The 17,058-nt window shown below is 45.7% G+C and overlaps 1 protein-coding gene and 1 long non-coding RNA gene across 4 annotated transcripts; one reads left to right on the forward strand and one right to left on the reverse strand.

The window, feature by feature from the left end:
* Nucleotides 1-391: 391 nt before the first annotated feature.
* On the reverse strand, nucleotides 392-7,290 carry NDUFB8 (NADH:ubiquinone oxidoreductase subunit B8). 3 transcript variants are annotated; one of them, XM_053307626.1, is made up of 5 exons: nucleotides 7,131-7,290; nucleotides 6,376-6,502; nucleotides 4,735-4,834; nucleotides 2,635-2,790; nucleotides 392-682 (listed from the first exon to the last, which is right to left on the reverse strand). In XM_053307626.1, the coding sequence occupies exons 1-5, from the start codon at nucleotides 7,222-7,224 to the stop codon at nucleotides 590-592; spliced, it is 570 nt and encodes a 189-aa protein (XP_053163601.1). In that variant the 5' UTR covers nucleotides 7,225-7,290; the 3' UTR covers nucleotides 392-589. The 3 variants fall into 3 exon arrangements, with proteins under 3 accessions (XP_053163601.1, XP_053163602.1, XP_053163600.1); XM_053307627.1 differs by having other exon boundaries at nucleotides 7,021-7,154; XM_053307625.1 differs by lacking the exon at nucleotides 7,131-7,290 and adding an exon at nucleotides 6,952-7,116.
* Nucleotides 7,291-9,652: 2,362 nt separating this feature from the next.
* On the forward strand, nucleotides 9,653-12,235 carry LOC128350048 (uncharacterized). The gene is made up of 2 exons (XR_008319134.1): nucleotides 9,653-9,916; nucleotides 12,087-12,235. It is a non-coding gene; the product is annotated as an uncharacterized LOC128350048 (long non-coding RNA).
* Nucleotides 12,236-17,058: the final 4,823 nt, after the last annotated feature.

Here is a 17,058-nt window from a genome sequence, read left to right on the forward strand (position 1 = left end):
CTATTTTGGAGTTAGGGTTTGGAGTTTGTATATTTTTTGGAGTTTGTATATATATGTATGTGTGTGTATAAATATATACAGATATATAAAATATTTATTTATTTTAGTGGCCTTTGGCAAAAAGCAGGAAAGATTTAGTAAAAAGCTCAGGGAATGTCTCCACAATTCTCCTAAACGGACTCTCCCTCACCAATTACTTTGGCAGCACCTTTGTATAACAGGCACATGAGAACTTTGTATGTTATAAAGGAAAGATAAATGAACATATATTTCTGAATATGTTCATTTATCTTTTCCTTGCAATATACAGAGTTGTCATGTACCTATTATATTTAATGTAGTGATCTCAGATGATATGATCTGAAAGTTCTTCTGAAAACAATGACGCATATAAAAGGAACTTTCCTTTATTAAGATAAGATGCAAAGTAACCCCACGTGGTTCACAGTACATACAATGTAACAAAAGAACTTTTCATAGATTTTCACCCCCGCATCAGGATCTTTAAAACCAAGTAATGTGCAATATACTTGGTTCAGCAGATAACTCTGATTAGAGAGAACAAGAGGAGCTTTAGTTCCAGAAACTCTTAGATCTCATAGTTCTTCACCTCTGGTGGCTCTTTGTTGGGATCTCCCCCCCGCTCCAAATACAGATTGTTGTAGGGATACTGCTTTGGGCCCTGCAGAGATAGAGAGACATGGAACAGCAAGAATGAAAAAGTCAAATACTACATTTAGCATGATGCCTCAGACCAGGAGACCCAAACAAGCCCCCAACCCAACCCAAGCTCCAAAAACGTGACCCTGCTTTACACTTTTATCAGGTGTAATTTTTATCACTTATTACCAACCAACTGCACAGGCAACGTCAGCCACTTGTGGACTTTCTTGACCATGAAAGGCAAGTAGTGCCTACCCAAGCACTTGATGCTGGAGGAGAACATCCCATCCCCAGGGCTGGCTTTCCAAATCAGGCTGGCAGAGGTGGTCATCTCAGGCAGCACTGGATGAGATAGTAGTCGTAGTGTCCCTGCATGATGATGCCGCCGCCTTCATCACCCCCCCCACCCCTGGTTTGTTCTCTCCTTCTGGTAGTGGCTGCTGATTCCCCCACTCTCCCTGCATGAGTGGGGAATAGAGAGAATGCACACTTCCTGTTGCTCTGTTCCCCACCCTCTGTCTTTTCAAAAGCTGTTGCTGAAAAAATGGGGTGCCTGAGTGGCGGGGGCTGCCACCACCCCCAACAGGCAGAGATAATGGGTGAGGGAAGGAGGAACTGCTCTCTGAAGCATGGAGTTTGCCAGGGAGAAGGGAAAGCTCAAGGGGTGGCGGGGGGAGGAAAGGGCTTGGACAGAGTTGCAGGGAGGAGAAGCACTGGGAGTGCTTCGCACACCAGGCAGAAGGGGAAGGTCAGGGTCGTGGAAAACTACTGCTCACCAGCTCACCTGCCACCTCAGGCGCCAATCTGGCTTGGGCCGGGCTTGCATCCTTGTGGAGAAAAGACTTTAAAAATGCTTTTAATTTAATTTAAATGCTCTTGATTTTCAAGGACTAAGCCACTGGAAGTCTGAACATGAAATTTGGAAGGTCAGTGCAGCCAAGACTGTATTCAACATCGACACAAAACTGCTGGGGGACATTGCCTGGAGATTTGGGCTGTGATGTCAACACCACATAGAGGACACCCAGCTCTGTCTCACTTTGACATCTGATCCCAGGGAGACAGTGAGTATCCTGAACTAGAGGTAGCTGGAAGGGCTGGATATGGTTAATAAGCCAATACTTAATTCAGACAAGATGTTTTTCTGTTACTGTTTTCGGTTTACTGTTGGTCAGTAAAAGAGTCTATTAGGGAGTTGGAGTTCAACCTTTTCTAGATGGGGTCAGCACTCCCTCTGAAGTAGCAGTTACACAGCTCGAGGTTCTTCTGAACCCAGTGCTGCTCCTAGATGCAGAGATGGCTGCTGCAGGTTGCAGCCAGAGCATCTTTGCACAGCGTTGCCTTCCTTGAGAAGGCAAATCTGATCACTGTTACCCCATCTTGGTCTGTTGTGTCTTGATTACTGCAATGCACTCTGCATGGGGCTGCCCTTGAAGAATATTTGGCAAATGCAGCTAGTGCAAAGTGTGACAGCCAGGTTGCTAATTAGGGCTGCCCAGGCTGAGCATAACACCTCTGTACTGAAACAGTTGCGCTAGCTGCTGGTTTGTTTCCAGAGCCAATTCAAGGTGCCTTTAATGGTCTGTATCCTAAAAACTTGGCCTGTCTGTTCCCAAGTGGGAGCTGCATTGCATGCCAACGTTGGGTGCAGTCCGGTTGTCATGCATGTAGGACAGGACCTTCTTCATTACTGCTCCTTGAAGACTTCCATAGGCACCCGAGTTCTTCTTCAGACAGGCCTTTGAATAGGAGGGTGATTTGAACTCTCACAACAGTTATGCTCTGCTATGATATTTTGTCATGTCTTAATGTTGGACTGTTTACTGTTTTCTTTAATGCTGTGTTTTATTGTATTCTTATTACGTTGTTAATACTGTACATTGCCTTGAAGCCATTTGCCTTGAAGGCAGTTTTATGTGTACAAATATAAATAAAATAAAACAACTTGACTAAACACCAGCTCAAACTCACCACAGGCTGGTAGGATGGATAAATCTCACCAAGAATACACATGACGACCATGAAGCTAATAAAGCCCACAAGATAATTACGCATCGTATGCCAGGAGAGGGGTGTAGGAGAGGTGTCAACCCGGGTCCGAACGAACATATCAAAATCCCAGTGCATCTAGTCAAAAGAAGGAGAGGCATGGTTATATATTGTCCCAATAGCGCAATGCAACTCTGGCTTCTCTTGGGGTTGTTACTAGGTGGTTTTTGACAGAAGAAGCTCACAGGTAAGCCAGTTCATGTAAACAGAAATATATTTCCCCATTGATCTACTGAAAGAAAGCATCCAAAGTGTGCCTAGGAATATTATATAGCTCAGAGAATTATGGCCTTTTCAGAAGGACTAACACTATTTATTTTGGTCCTAAGAAACAAAACATACTTAGCTGGAGAAGATATCTTGTCAGTGTTAACTGAGACTTTCCAAATGACACTGAAACTGCATCTTGAAAAGTTGTATATCAGACCAATTTAGAATGTCATCTGACTAGTTTCAGGTCTCTTCATGCTGACACCAGTACTTAAACCTGGCACAGTTAGAAGCTGGCCCATATAGTGGAACAGGCCAAAGTCAGGGGCGTAACTACCATTAGACAAGGGGAGGCGGCTGCCTGGGGCCCCCCCACGCCTTGAGGGACCCCCAGAGGCAAGTCACATGTGAAGTGAGTGTGTGTGTATCAGCGAGGGGCCCATTTTAAAATTTTGTCTCTGGGCCCACTCCAGCCTCGCTACGCCCCTGGCCAAAATCCTGATATTTTGTTTCCAAACAAGTTAATAAGGTTAGGGTTAATAAGCTGCCATAGTACTGGAAGTACTATGCTGGGGGTGGATAGGGCCAGTTACTCTCCCCCTGCTAAATAAAGAGAATCACCACATTAAAAAGGTGCCTCTTTGCCCAGTTAACAGGGGTTAAAGGAGGGCTTCTCTTATATTTGACACTGAGAGAGCAATGGTCCCTATTTAACCCAGCACAACATTCCTCTCAGTTGCTGTTCCTGGTATCTCCTTTGTGTTTCATTTTAAGACTGTGAGCCCCTTTGCAACAGGGAACGATCTCCTTAGTCATATAAACCACTTCAAGAACTTTTTTGTTGAAATGCAAGATATAAATATTCTAACATAACATCAACTCCTTGCCTACAGTTCTTGAGGGATGCATTTGATAATGATTGGTTGAGCTCATTTTGGTTTTCCCACAGCTTTTGCCACTGTGCCATTAATTTAGATTTGAAGATGGAAGTTAAAAAAAAGTCACTAAATGGGATCCCTAATCTTATATTGCAGTATACTTCTGCCTGCAATCTTCACTTCTCCAACTCTGCTGCCCTGAGATTCTCAAAATGCCAGTGTAAAACAAAGCTGCTCATTCTCCCTTGCTGCATGGTTTGTCTGGAATTCTCTCCCAGAACACATGCACAGCTCCTCTTCCTTCAAACCCCAGTCCAAGAAATCCCTCTTCCATCAACCTTTGACTTTACCTTTCAGACTGCACTCCAAGTGAAACACCATCCAAATACCTATATAACTGCATCCACTCATGTTTCGCTCCTGTTAGTCTAGCCTAGCCTGGCTTCACCCTTGGCTCCTTGTCAAAAGTTAAATGGCAAGTTCTTAGGACAAGGACCTGTTTGTGTTTATATTACTCTGGAAAGCCCCACAGAGACAGATGGTGCTCTATTAAAGACAAATCTTCCACTTGTGCTGCCATTCACACAAATTGAAATCCATTAGCCATTTGTCCAAAATCCATTTGTTTGGTGGACAGGATCTATTTTTAATACACAAACATTATATAAATCAAAGTGGGGATTTAAATGCTAGCATGTATGTATGTATGCTACAACAAGTACATGGAGACACCAGGGGCAGGATGGCATGCATGGGTGCTTTCACAGGAACACTTTTTAGACTGGCACCATCAACGCTGTGATTCAGTAGAATGTCACAAATCCAACGACATCCCCAACAAACTATGGTACTTCGTTTCCCATGGACTATCAATTTAAATGCTTCTGGACTACAAACAGATACTCTAGAAACAGAAAGCAAAAAACCATCATACTGTCTCTCCATGGTTACGCCTCAGATCTGGATGGTCCCAGTCATACCACGGATCTCTCTCATGCTGGGATCGGTCTGGGAGTTTGGGATAATCACCATAACTGTAGAAAGCATAACACACAAAGCAAACAAAACCCATCATAAAACTGTTGAATTAGGCAATGTAAATATTGTCTAATAACATCTCTTACAAGATTTTCTTCTTTCACTGAACAGGGGGTTGGACTAGAAGACCTCCAAGGTCCCTTCCAACTCTAAAATTCTATAAGAACTTCATTCCCATAGAAGGACAAAGGGGAAAGCAGCTAATGTAATCAATCAAGATTTGATTATTCTATCTTTTATTTAAATAAAGATACTCAGATATGTTATTCCTACATATCGAACCAGTTTGTGTTTTAATCATTCCCACACTTCCCCACCCCCCAGTCTGCAAATTCAGCAACTTTCATTTACAAAAAAGTACCACCACACATGGTAAGTAATTTATTTATTTACATTAAGTGCACCATTCTCCATTTAGTGGAAACAAACCCAATTCAGGGTTCTATTACTTTTAAACCTACAAGTTTAGAAGAGACACAATTTCCAATCTTGGCAGAGGATCTTTGATGAGTTAAGCAAAGATTATCCACCTACAGGACTTGGATATTTCACATCAACAAGATGAAATTTGGTGGTTAAGTTTTATACTTTAGACTTACTGTTGTTGTACTACCTCATTTGAAATCTAAGTCTTATCAGTCATGGATTCATTGGTCAGTGCAGATTAAGATTCTAAATGAAACGTAAAATACATTATGTTTACTGTTTGGCTGCTAACAAGGTCTCATGCTGGGATAGTACAGCAGCTAAGAAACTGAACTGTGAATCAGGAGTTTCCTGGTTCAAATCTCATCTTGCCTCCCTTAGGGCAAGTCATTCCCTCTCAGCTCCCCAGCTACAATATGTGGATAATTATACTTACTTATAGTGTTATTGTAAGGATTGCATTACAACACCACTTGTGAAGTGTGTTGCACTTTCATAAAGTGCTATACAAATGACAAGTTTTGTTAATTATTCAAATGGATTTTGGATGTGAGGAATCTGCCATAGCCCCTCCTTGTCTCCACTCCAAAATCCTAGCTCCGACCTCATGCTGATTAATGTTAATTAATTTCCTTTTATAAAAACAGGTTGTGTGGTTCCTTCTATAAAAACAGGAACAATAACCCATGCCACTGAGGGCAAAAATGAGCATCTTCCAGATACCTCACAGTATGAGAGACATTCAGTATCCAAATATATGCTTGATGTTGCCCCACCTTTTGTTGTTAGCTCTGCAAAGTCCCAGATTTGTCCCCATTGACCATCTTGAAAGTTACTCTACAATTATTATAAATGGAGCATATTAAGAAGGACCACCTGCACTAAGAAGGGAACTGGACGAGAAGACCTCCAAGGTCCCTTCTAATTTCCTATTCTATTCTATTCTATTCTATTCTATGAAAGATACACATTATATTTGGTTTTTAAAGTACACTGAAATGTTAGATAATTTAGAAAGCCAAAGTAGTGGTTTTGCAAGTGGATGCTGGTGGCTTCACAAGCCCAACAATCACACCATTATCTCCTTTGAAAGTCTTCCAGTATAGCTCACCCTAGGCCATCATCCGGATATGGCTCATAGTCCTCCACTGTCATGTTGTACTTCTTTGCAGCAGCTGCCCGTTGCTCTGGAGTCTTGGGGTATGGCCCAGGCAGCAGGTCTTTGGGCAAGTCTGAAGCTGGAAGCAGAAACACTGTTAAACCCAAGTGGACAACCGAAGGGGCACTTTGGGCCATAGCAGCAGCAGCTTTGATTTCACAGTGTGAGGAATAGGACAGCTCTGCTCCACATTACCCTCTTTGCAGGACAAACGTGCATGTAACACCTGCAAGGGGCTACCCCAGTAGTCAGCAGCATCTCCACATCAAGTTCTCCCTGCCACGTTAAGTCAGATCTACCAGTGTCACTTCCTTGTATTTCTTTGGCCCCTCCAGTGACAACCAATGATGTAGAACAGGGGAAGGAGATGGCATCCCCACACAGGGAAGTTTGCCTAAAAGTTACCGAGGCACGGGGTTGTTTTTTGCAGCTGCCCGGCACTAACCATCACATCTAGATCCAACCTCAATTCATTTCCAGAGAGTTAAAGGATACTGTTCTGAAGCAGAGTTAAAGCTAGAAACATACACCTCTCCATCCCAAAGGCTGGATCTGATTCCTGTGTGCTCAGCAGTTCATTGCGTTCAATGGGCTTACTCTCAGGTAAGGAGCACAAGACTGCAACCTCTGTTTCTTTCCTTCCCGGCTTAGAGAGAAGGTGACCTCCTCCAACCATACTCCCCCTCCTTAAGCCGAAACGCACGAACCAGCACGGACACCGCCTGGAGCCACCGCCTTCCATCTCAGTGGCCGCCGCAGGAGAAACTCCTTCAAGCAACCTCGGGCACCCCGAAACGCCATCGCACCCTCCAAGGGAGATTTGCGCTTGCGTCAAAACTACGTCTATCCACAAGCGACGGAACGGCTGTCAAGCCAGGAGAGGGGACGGAGCTTAAAGGAAGGAGGCGGGATTTTCTAGCACGGAGATCAGATCATAGACTTACCAAAAACCCAGACAGACAATACTATTTTCAAGAAAAACTTCCTGCTTTTTTTTTACGCCATTTTTTTCTCCCCCGGTACGGAACGGACAGCTGCCCACCATTGGGATATATAAGCATCCTCTCAAACTACAGAAGGAAAGATGTGTGTTCATGCTCGTTCTCTCAGGTAATATTTCGTGTGAATAATGTGCTTTTAAAAGTTTTAAACATTTTAAAAATTGTCCTTCCAATGAAAATTCAACGCAGCCCATCATTTTATTATCCCTATATCACAAGTTGCGGAGACGCCGGAGAGAGTCTGTGGCTGAGAGAGCAAGGCTTGCCATGATGAAACTCGTTGAAGACGAGAGAAAGTGGTTTACAACAACGATGTGTTTTTACATCGTATTTACGTGGTTTATCCAAAATACGATGTGGTTTACATCGTGTGTACATACGATACAACGAATTCTATTGTATGCACATATATATATAATACGAAACATATATACAGTACGGATATATACAATACTAATTGTATTGTAATGTACCGTCCACCACACGATTAATGTTTAATGAAAAGTTTTGCTTCTTTCCGAAGGGCTCCTGCAATGCACCGAATTTCAGAACGCCCGCGCTCAAATCCATGAAATCCGGTGTCATTCAGTATGACCTTTCGATTGTTTCGGGAGGGGTTGGATTTTTCACCCTGTTCTTCTTGACTCAGAGAGAAACAGCTGTAAAAACAAACAATTGAGCCTTCTTCTTTTGCGGTATTTGGCTGGCTGCTGAGGTTTATACACTTTTTCAAATATATGTGTCGCTTTTCATACTGAAAAGGATCGGACTCAAAGTGGCACACGGGGGGAGGGGGAAAATAACAATTCAATAATTAAAAGTCAATTAAGATTTATCAATAAGGCATGACATTTTAAATGGTGCAGAAAACAGCGCCCAAAGGTCCAAGAGAATGGTGCCTTGAATCAAACCATTGAGTTTCATGTAAAATAGCAAGGAAGGCAGAGGATTTGTCTATAAAGGGACTACAGCAATGCACTCTTAACCTCAAATGCTTGTTGAACTCCATTGCAATGAGGTTCACATAGAAAACTGAGGCTGAAGCTCAATGCACATTTACCCAGAGGTGCACCTAGGTAACTTTGGAGCCTGGATCTAAAGGCCTTTGGAGGCCCCTCTCCCCTGCAAGTTAAGCATCATCATGCTCAGCCAGACTACCACACCACCTGGGACAGAGAATTCCCAGGGGGTGGGGAGGCCCTGGACTTTGGCTCCGAAGTCCAGGGCTAAGAGCGCCTCTGCATATACCTGGGAGGAAGCCCCATTAATACTTATGAGTAAACATACATAGGATTCTACTGGAATTAATGACCTTAATAATACAAACTCTGAAGATTCTAGTATCCTCCCACATTTGACTTACCTTACCATCAATTCACCCCTTAGCATTCTTAAAGTGCTCATTTGGGGCATTTCATATCAGATGCATAATCTCCCCAGTCTTCACAACCCTGTGAAGTTTTAGATCAATGTTACCTTACATTGATCTGATACTTCACAGGGTTGTGAAGACTGGAGAGATTATGCATCTGATATGAAATGCCCCAATATATATATTTTAAACATTTTATATTCCGCTCTTCCTCCAAGGAGCCCAGAGTGGTGTACTACATACTTAAGTTTCTCCTCACAACAACCCTGTGAAGTAGGTTAGGCTGAGAGAGAAGTGACTGGCCCAGAGTCACCCAGCTAGTATCATGGCTGAATGGGGATTTGAACTCGGGTCTCCCCGGTCCTAGTCCAGCACTCTAACCACTACACCACACTGGCTCTCTATGAGCATTTTATGAGTCCCACTTCTCTTTGTCACCCCCTCCCACTTTCCCCTGTCACTATCTTTGAACTACTTAGTCCTAGCATTTATTATCACAGTAGAGGTAGGCTAGGCCATTTCCCAGCCTCAAATTACAGTCTAAGAATGTATCCCTTGGATGCTTCCACACTCTACACAGGGATAGACACCCTGCTCTCTCCCTATAGGGACTATGTGAACTGGAAACATCTGTAGTCCTACAATCCATCACAGACACATGAGGACTCTTTAGAAAGAAACCATCAAAATGTGGAGAGGTTGAGTTTTGAATCCCTATTGACATATAAACGCAATCTTCTATCCATATATTTAATTCTCGTAGATCTGCCTCAGCCTCTGTGGGGATGCATCCCGGCAACCCAGCTGATTGGCTGGGCAGCGGAGGGACGCACCCGATTGGCTGAGGTGTGTCTCAGTGGTGGAGGCCGGCAGCAGCAGGCCCGGCCCAAACGCGGAGGCCGGCGCTGGTGGCGGGCCCGGCCCAAACGCGGAGGCCGGCGCTGGTGGCGGGCCTGGCCCAAACGCGGAGGCCGGCGCTGGTGGCGGGCCCGGCCCAAACGCGGAGGCTGGCAGTGGCGGCGGGCCCGGGCCAAATGCGGAAGGCGGCCCAAACGCGGAAGCTGGCGGTGGGCCCGGCCCAAACTCGGAGGCCGGCGGCGGGCCCGACCCAGCTGTGGAGGTCAGAGGCAGTGGCGGGCCTGCCTGACTGTGGGGGCAAGGGGCAGGAGGGAAAGACAGTGCGGGGGGAAGAAGAGGCAGCTGGGCCCAGAAGCAGAGACTGGGGCAGAAGGTATGTGTGTGTTTGGGTGGGGGGGAGATGTACCTGCCGGCCCCAAAGAACACACAGATGCTCTGTGCGGGTCGGCTAGTATCTTCTACCTATATATTTCTCCTAGGTGTGCCTTCCAAAATGCGTCCTGGCAGCCCAGCTGATTGGCTGGGCTGCGGACGCCCCTGATTGGCTGGCGCACCCAGGAGAGAGGACAATTGGCCGCGGCGCGGGCCAGGGCCGCTGGTGGGCCCGACCTGGCAGCGACAGGTGGGGCGAGGAGGAGGACCAGGTGAGGAGACGGCAGCCGGCCTCGATACTGGGGGTGGGCGGCTGGCTACAAAGACTGGGAAGTGGTTCTCGGTGGCTGCCGAGGTGGCTCTCGGCGGCCCAACAGGCGGCGGCACTCGGCCTGCCAGAGACTGGGGGGGGGGGCGGGGGGAGAGGTAGCCGGCCCCAAAGAGCGCACAGATGCTCTGTGCGGGGTCGGCTTGTCCTCTATAATAAAGTGCCTGGGTGTGCGCCCGTGTCCTCCGGTGTCTGCGCCCGTGTCTCCTTCGGCCGTTCTGGGTATGTGCAGAGCACATGCCCAGAACGGCCGAGGGAGAAACGGCCGCAGGCAACAGGCGGCAATGTTGGCCGGTTGGTCGGCCCGGCCGAGGGGAAGCCGGAGGCGGCCACGGGGAGGGCAGAGGCGGCGGTGGGTCCAGCCCGGCCATGAGGAGAGGCGGCGGCAGCGGGTCTGGCCCGCCCGCCGAAAAGGACAGAGGCGGCGGCGGCGGGTCGGCAGGCGGCACTCTTGGCGGCGGCGGCGGCGGCGGAACTCACCGCCCGCCCAGAAGGCCAAAGGCGGTGTCGGCGGGCGGCACCACCGCAGAGGCCCCCACCCACCCAAAACTACCGCGGAAGGCAGAAGGTCCGGCCAGGAGGAGGCGGTGGGGGAGGGCGGAGAAGGCAACTAGCGCCCGTTATTTCAACGGGCTGAAAAATACTAGTATATATATAATTCTCCTGGGTGTGCCTTGGAATGTGTGTCCCAGCACCCAGCTGATTGGCTGGGCAGCAGGCCTGATTGGCTGAGGTGCACCCAGGAGGATTGGTTGCCGTGGCAGCGGCAGGCCTGGCCGCAGAGGCCAGAGGCAGCGCCGGGCCCAGCCCAGCCACAGAGGCAAGGCCTGGTGGGGGGAAGTGAGGGCGGGCAGAAGTGGTGGTGGGGAGGAGAGGTGGCTGGGCCTGGAAGTGGAGATTGGGGCAGAAGGTAGGGGGAAAGAGGTAACCGCCGGCCACAAAGAGCGCACAGATGCTCTGTGCGGGGTCGGCTAGTTACATTCAATTACAAGAATATTCGCAGTTTTCATACAGTCATATCAATGTAATGATCAATTTCTTTTACCCTGTTTATTGAAACCACCATCACCTGCTTTTATGTGCTCAAAAGGTCCTGCTGGGTCTGTCTTATGACACTTCCCAATTGGTGTCTGGTCCTTTGGTCATCTAAAGTTCTTCTGTATGAGGACCTGCATTCAGTGAAAGTTGATCGTTTTTCACATGAACCAGTCCGCTTGTTTATGTCATTGGGTTCCTGTGCTTGCGCATGCTGGTTCACTGCCACAGCTCTGTAGCATAGAAACTGGCAAAGGAACCAGCTGCAGTTTATTTGAAAACATTCTGAAATTTTGTAGGAAAGGCTATTTTGAACCTTTGAAACAATGCAAGTAATAGAAAAACAGAAATCTGTTTCCCTGGCACTTGAACTATTATTTGTGCTTTCAAGAAGTCAACTAGATACAGCTGAACTCTATAGGATCATAGAATTCTAGAGCTGGAGGGGAGTTTGGAGAGCTTCTAGTCCAACCCCTTGCTCAGTGCAGCCAACTGCTGCAGCCTCCCTGACAGATGCTCAGAGACTCAGCCTCTGCCTAAAAGCCTCTAGCAAAGGAGAGCCCACCACTGCCTGAGGCAGGCTATGCCACGGTTGAGCAGCTCTTACACTTAGGGAATCCCTTCTCATGTCTAGCCTAAATCTGATTTCTTGTAATTGCTTATAGCTTTTTATTTTTGGGTTCCCCCCCCACCAAAGATAACAGAAATTCAAACAAAATACAAAACGTGCTGGAAAAGAAGACATACAGCATCTTGACTGAGATCGTAGAAAAAGAGAAAAGAAAACTCATCAGTCCACTAAACCTATGTTGCTAATAAAGAAATACTTCCAACTCTGTGTTTAAACAGGGTTTTAGAGTGTGTGTGTTTAGGGGCTGTTCAGATGATTGAAGGATGCCCAACATCAGGGCAGGAGTACTTTTGGTCCATCCCCATCCTTCTTTGAGTATTTGGACCATGTTCATGCAAACCAGCCTATATAACAGAGTTAGTTATTACGATCTTTATAATTTTTATTGAAGTTTCACCACAATTTCACTTCTATTGTGCAGCCTTTAGGGAAATAAGCCCCTCCCTCCTCAGCCTCCTTTCTCCTACTCTGTGGCCCCTCCCTCTCCAGGTAATAGACAAAGCTTCCAGCTTGCTAGAGTGGAGGTGCAAGCCAAAGGGCTCAAACCAAAGGGCTCTTGCCCTGTGAACAGCACAAGGGCAGTGTTGGGACAAATGGTGGCTATTGAAGCAGAGTCATATATTATTAATTGGAAGACAAGAGTACTTTAACAAACATATTGTCAAATAGCTGACTGGATATTAGACACCTGGTGGGAAGAAGAGATCATAGTCTTCTGGTAATAGGACTCTTTTCTCCCAGACTCATCTGCTTATTATCATTTATATTGGTTACAATGATATCAAGCAGTGATCCTCACTATTTTGCAACTGGGGGAGATTTTGGCAAAAAAGCTTCCATGCAAGAGCCATTTCCCACTATGCTGACCTCTGTCCATCCAATACTGCACTTTTCTCAGTGCTGGGAGGGCCCTTAAAGAGAGACTCACTAAGCTCTCTCTTAAAAGCTCTAGATTGGATAGTACTGGGAGGAGCTGTATTTTCTAGCACTTTGTGCATGCCTTCCCAGACTAAAGAGGACTTCATTTCTCTTAAAGAAGCCCCCATCTCTGGGGGCAGCACCATGGGAATGGTTGCCTCTAAATGGTGCCGGGGGGTTGCACAAAGTATTCTGCTCTGGCCAAGGCTTCACACAGTCCCAATAAACAATTGTGGGGAAATGGAGGGCAGCACCAATGATGAAACTGGAAAAAAGAGAGAGAGACCAAGATGTCAATAAATTGTGTGGCAAAAAAATGTGTGGAAGAGTAACTGCTGGTAATAATAATAATAATAATAATAATAAACTTTATTTGTTAGCCGCCGCATAATAAATTGTTCTCTGGATGGCTTACAACACACATTAAAACATGAGATTAAAAAACACAACACATTAAATCATAACAGACCAAAAGTGTGTGTGTATGTGGTGGTGGGGATACAAAATACAATACATTTTTTTTTTAAAAAAAAATTCAGATTAAAATTTAAAAGGCCTGCATGAACAAAAAGGTATTTACCTAGTATCTAAAAAAACAAAGTGATGAAGACAAGTAAACCTCACTGAGGAGGCTATTCCATAAATGGGGTGCAACCACAGAAAAGGCCCTCTCCCTAGCAGCCACCCACCTCACCTTGTTTGGCAGATCTGATCACCTCCACTTGGCGGTCCTCCTCCACCATAAGGATATTTATTCACAGCTCAAAATGCACTGGAAGCCTTCAAATTAATCTTTTGGTCTCCAAAAAATAATTAGTCAGGGAGTCATACTTAGGTTTGATGGGGACACCACTCATAGGGATGTGACCGAACCTGTTCGGAGGACTTTTTATGGGCCTCCGAACAGGTTCGAATGACCAGCAGTTCGGCTGGTTCAAAGGCAGGGGGGATATCTTTACGGGCGGGAGACTCTTACCCCTCCCACCATGTTTCCCCCACCAGCACTGCACTTTAAAAGGGTCCGGTGGTGCGGCAGCGTACCTGCCTGCTGCCCCATTGCCTCGTCAGACTGGAAGTGACCAGAAGTACCCTACATGCATGTGTAGTCGGGCGTGTGTGTGTGCACGTTGCGCTCACTCGTGCGCACTTTGGGTACTTCTGGTCACTTCCAGACCAACAACGCAACAGGGTGGCCGGGAGGTATGCTGCCGCCCCGCCGGACCCTTCTAAAGTACCAGAGGCGTATCTAGGGAAAATAGCGCCTAGTGCAAGCACTGAAATTGTGCCCCCGTCCAAACATCTTACAACCATCTTTCAGATAACTTTACCTTAATGTCAGCTGAAAAATACAAGTCAAGCTTGTTAAACTTTTAATATTTCAAAAACTATTTAACAGTGGATATAGCCAGACCAAGAAAATGCTGGAAAACTACAAATTTCAGAATGCTGTGGCTCATGAAATACCCAAATATTATGCAGAGGTATACTTGGAAAAACTAAATAGAAGTGCATCTCTAATTCTCTGCTATGCATTGTAGCATCACGATTATATAAGTTTTAAAAATAAATGGAGAATTTGACTTTTCCCAGATACTCTGAAAATAATTAAAGAATATGCAGAGTAAATTGTGTCACTGCTTGGAATAGATTCTAGTATTTCAGAAAAACAGTTAAAATGAGAGAAAGAGCAAGAATCTCCCAGTGGGCCTTAATACTAAGGATTTCACATTGATTCAAAGACAAACTCACCATTAATAGCCATATTATTAAGACATCACATTTAACTCACTTATCACAAGAAGCAAAGTAAGAGCAAATGCATACAATCTTAGCTCATAAACTTCAGCTCAGTATTCACAAGCCCTGATTCTCTGTACATAGTGCCAATCTGAATATGTGTACAGTGACTTATATTAATTTTTTTTAAAAAAATTACCCGTAGCCCCTTCAGGGGACTTCCTAAAGGCTGTGGGGGGTCTGCAAAGTTTTCCCCTCCTCCCACTGGCCTCTAGGACCTCACAGGCACCATTTCAGCATGTGCGGTGGTCATTTTTAAATATATATATATTTTTTAAATGGCCGCTGAAAACAAAATGGCTGCTGTGCATGCTCAAATGGCCTCTGCGAGGCATGGCATGCCCTAGGGCCTCACAGAGGCCATTTGAGCATGCCCAGTGGCCATTTTGTTTTTTGGTGGCCATTTTATTTATTTTTTTAATTTTAAGAAATTGCGCCCCCCTTCAAGTGGCGCCCAGGACACGTGCCCTGCCTGCCCCACCCTAGATACGCCCCTGCAGCACCAGCAGGGGAAACGCAGTGGGAGGGGTAAGAGCACCCTCCCCACCATTAAAGGTATCCCCCCACACCTTTGAACCGCCGCCCCCCACCGCTTCTGTGCACATCCCTAACCACTGGCTCCCAGGCTGTAAAAGGATAGTTAAACTAGTTGTAGTAGGAGCACAAAGAAAACGTGTTTTAAGGAGATAGGCTGTAAAGTGTGTGTGTGTGTGTGTATCCCCCCCCCTTTTAAGGGCTTTTTTGGGGGGGGGAACACTGAGATTTCGATATAACAAGATGGTATCAAAGAAAACAGCATCATAGCCTTTCAGAACACAATGCAATATGGCATAGATCCTAATGCTAAAGGATTTACAGGAATATAGCATTCCAGTATCACAAACAGGTTTAAAATATTGAATCCAGATAATCAGCACCATCTAATTTAACTGAATTAAATTTTATATTTATTTATTTATTTACATTTATATTTTACTCTTCCTCCAAGGAGCCCAGAGTGGTGTACTACATAAGTTTCTCCTCACAACAACCCTGTGAAGTTGGTTAGGCTGAGAGAGAAGTGACTGGCCCAGAGTTACCCATCCTGGCTGAATGGGGATTTGAACTCGGGTCTCCCTGGTCCTAGTCCAGCACTCTAACCACTACACCACACTGGTAGATCAATGTCTAGACAAAAGAAGATAAAAATTATATTCTTCTTGTAGAATATCATTTACTTGTTGCTAAAAACCTTGCAATCAGTTTATCAGCAGCTGGAAAACACTGCAGGAAAAACAAACTATATCACTATATCTCTCCTCCCCCCAGTAATCAAAAGAATATAAGAAGAAAAGAGAAATATCAGAAGCTGGTCCGTGGGCAGCAGTCACTAGGGGGCACAAGTCCAAAGCCAGGACTGGCGGAGCCAGGAACACACCAGGAGTCAAGGCACATAGACAGGAGCCAGAGGATTTAGACAGGAGCCAAGCACCAGGAACACACTAGAGGTCAAGCTGGGTCAACAGTCAGGAGCCAGGAGCTGAGAGCCAATAACACACCAGGGGTCAAGCAAAGTAGCAGTCAAGAGCCAGAGGCTCAAAACAGGAGTCAGAAACAAGCCAAGGATTACACCAAACAGACCATCAGGAGATGTTACGTAACAGACAAACTCACCAGCACCAAAGAACCTTGATATTGAGACAAGGAGGCTGTTCTCACAATCAGCCCAGCCTGGGTTAAGCTGGTCATGAGAAGAGGCACGATCCCTGCAGATCCCGACACTTCCTGCCTATATAAAAAATATAAAAATAATTAAGAACTAAAAAAAAAAAATCATCATTAAAAATCAACCAAGTGCCCCACTGCCTTGAAAACTGGGTGGTAGGTGGCACCCATGGGGGCCTACCCACCACCCAAATATGGTGATCTTAGGACCTTTATAAGTGGTCCAAATTGATCCAAATCTGAATTGAATCTGGGGTGATTTGGGGGGACAGATTTGGACACGAAACAAATCAGGGGTGATTCGATTCAAGCACATATCAATCAAAAATCAATCATGCATATCCCTAATAGAATTTGTCTGATCGTCCTTGCAGGTTATACAAAACAGGGTCAATTAACCTTCACCTAAGACATATATAAAAGTCACTCCACAGGAGCACATGTGCAACTGACTCAATCTCCTCAGAGTTACAGGGGCAATATCTCTGCTCAGTTGGAATTCTGCTATATCTGCCAGCCAGTCCTTCTGAGGGGAGGGCATTCATACGGGCCCTCGAGATGGCCCATCTATGTTTAGGGAAGGTGAGGAAGTATAGGTAATCTGCTGGGCGAGTTCTCA

Source organism: Hemicordylus capensis, chromosome 3 (assembly GCF_027244095.1).
Source record: "Hemicordylus capensis ecotype Gifberg chromosome 3, rHemCap1.1.pri, whole genome shotgun sequence".
NCBI lineage: Eukaryota > Metazoa > Chordata > Lepidosauria > Squamata > Cordylidae > Hemicordylus > Hemicordylus capensis.

Bases quoted from the DNA above. Each gene is read 5' to 3' on its own strand.
- NDUFB8 (XM_053307625.1), bottom strand. From the start codon at position 7,099: ATGGTTGGAGGAGGTCACCTTCTCTCTAAGCCGGGAAGGAAAGAAACA. The intron at 4,835-6,375 runs GTGAGCTATACT...TGCTTTCTACAG, and splicing joins TATCCGGATGATGGCCTAGG to TTATGGTGATTATCCCAAAC. The intron at 683-2,634 runs GTGAGTTTGAGC...CTATCTCTGCAG, and splicing joins ATCCATCCTACCAGCCTGTG to GGCCCAAAGCAGTATCCCTA.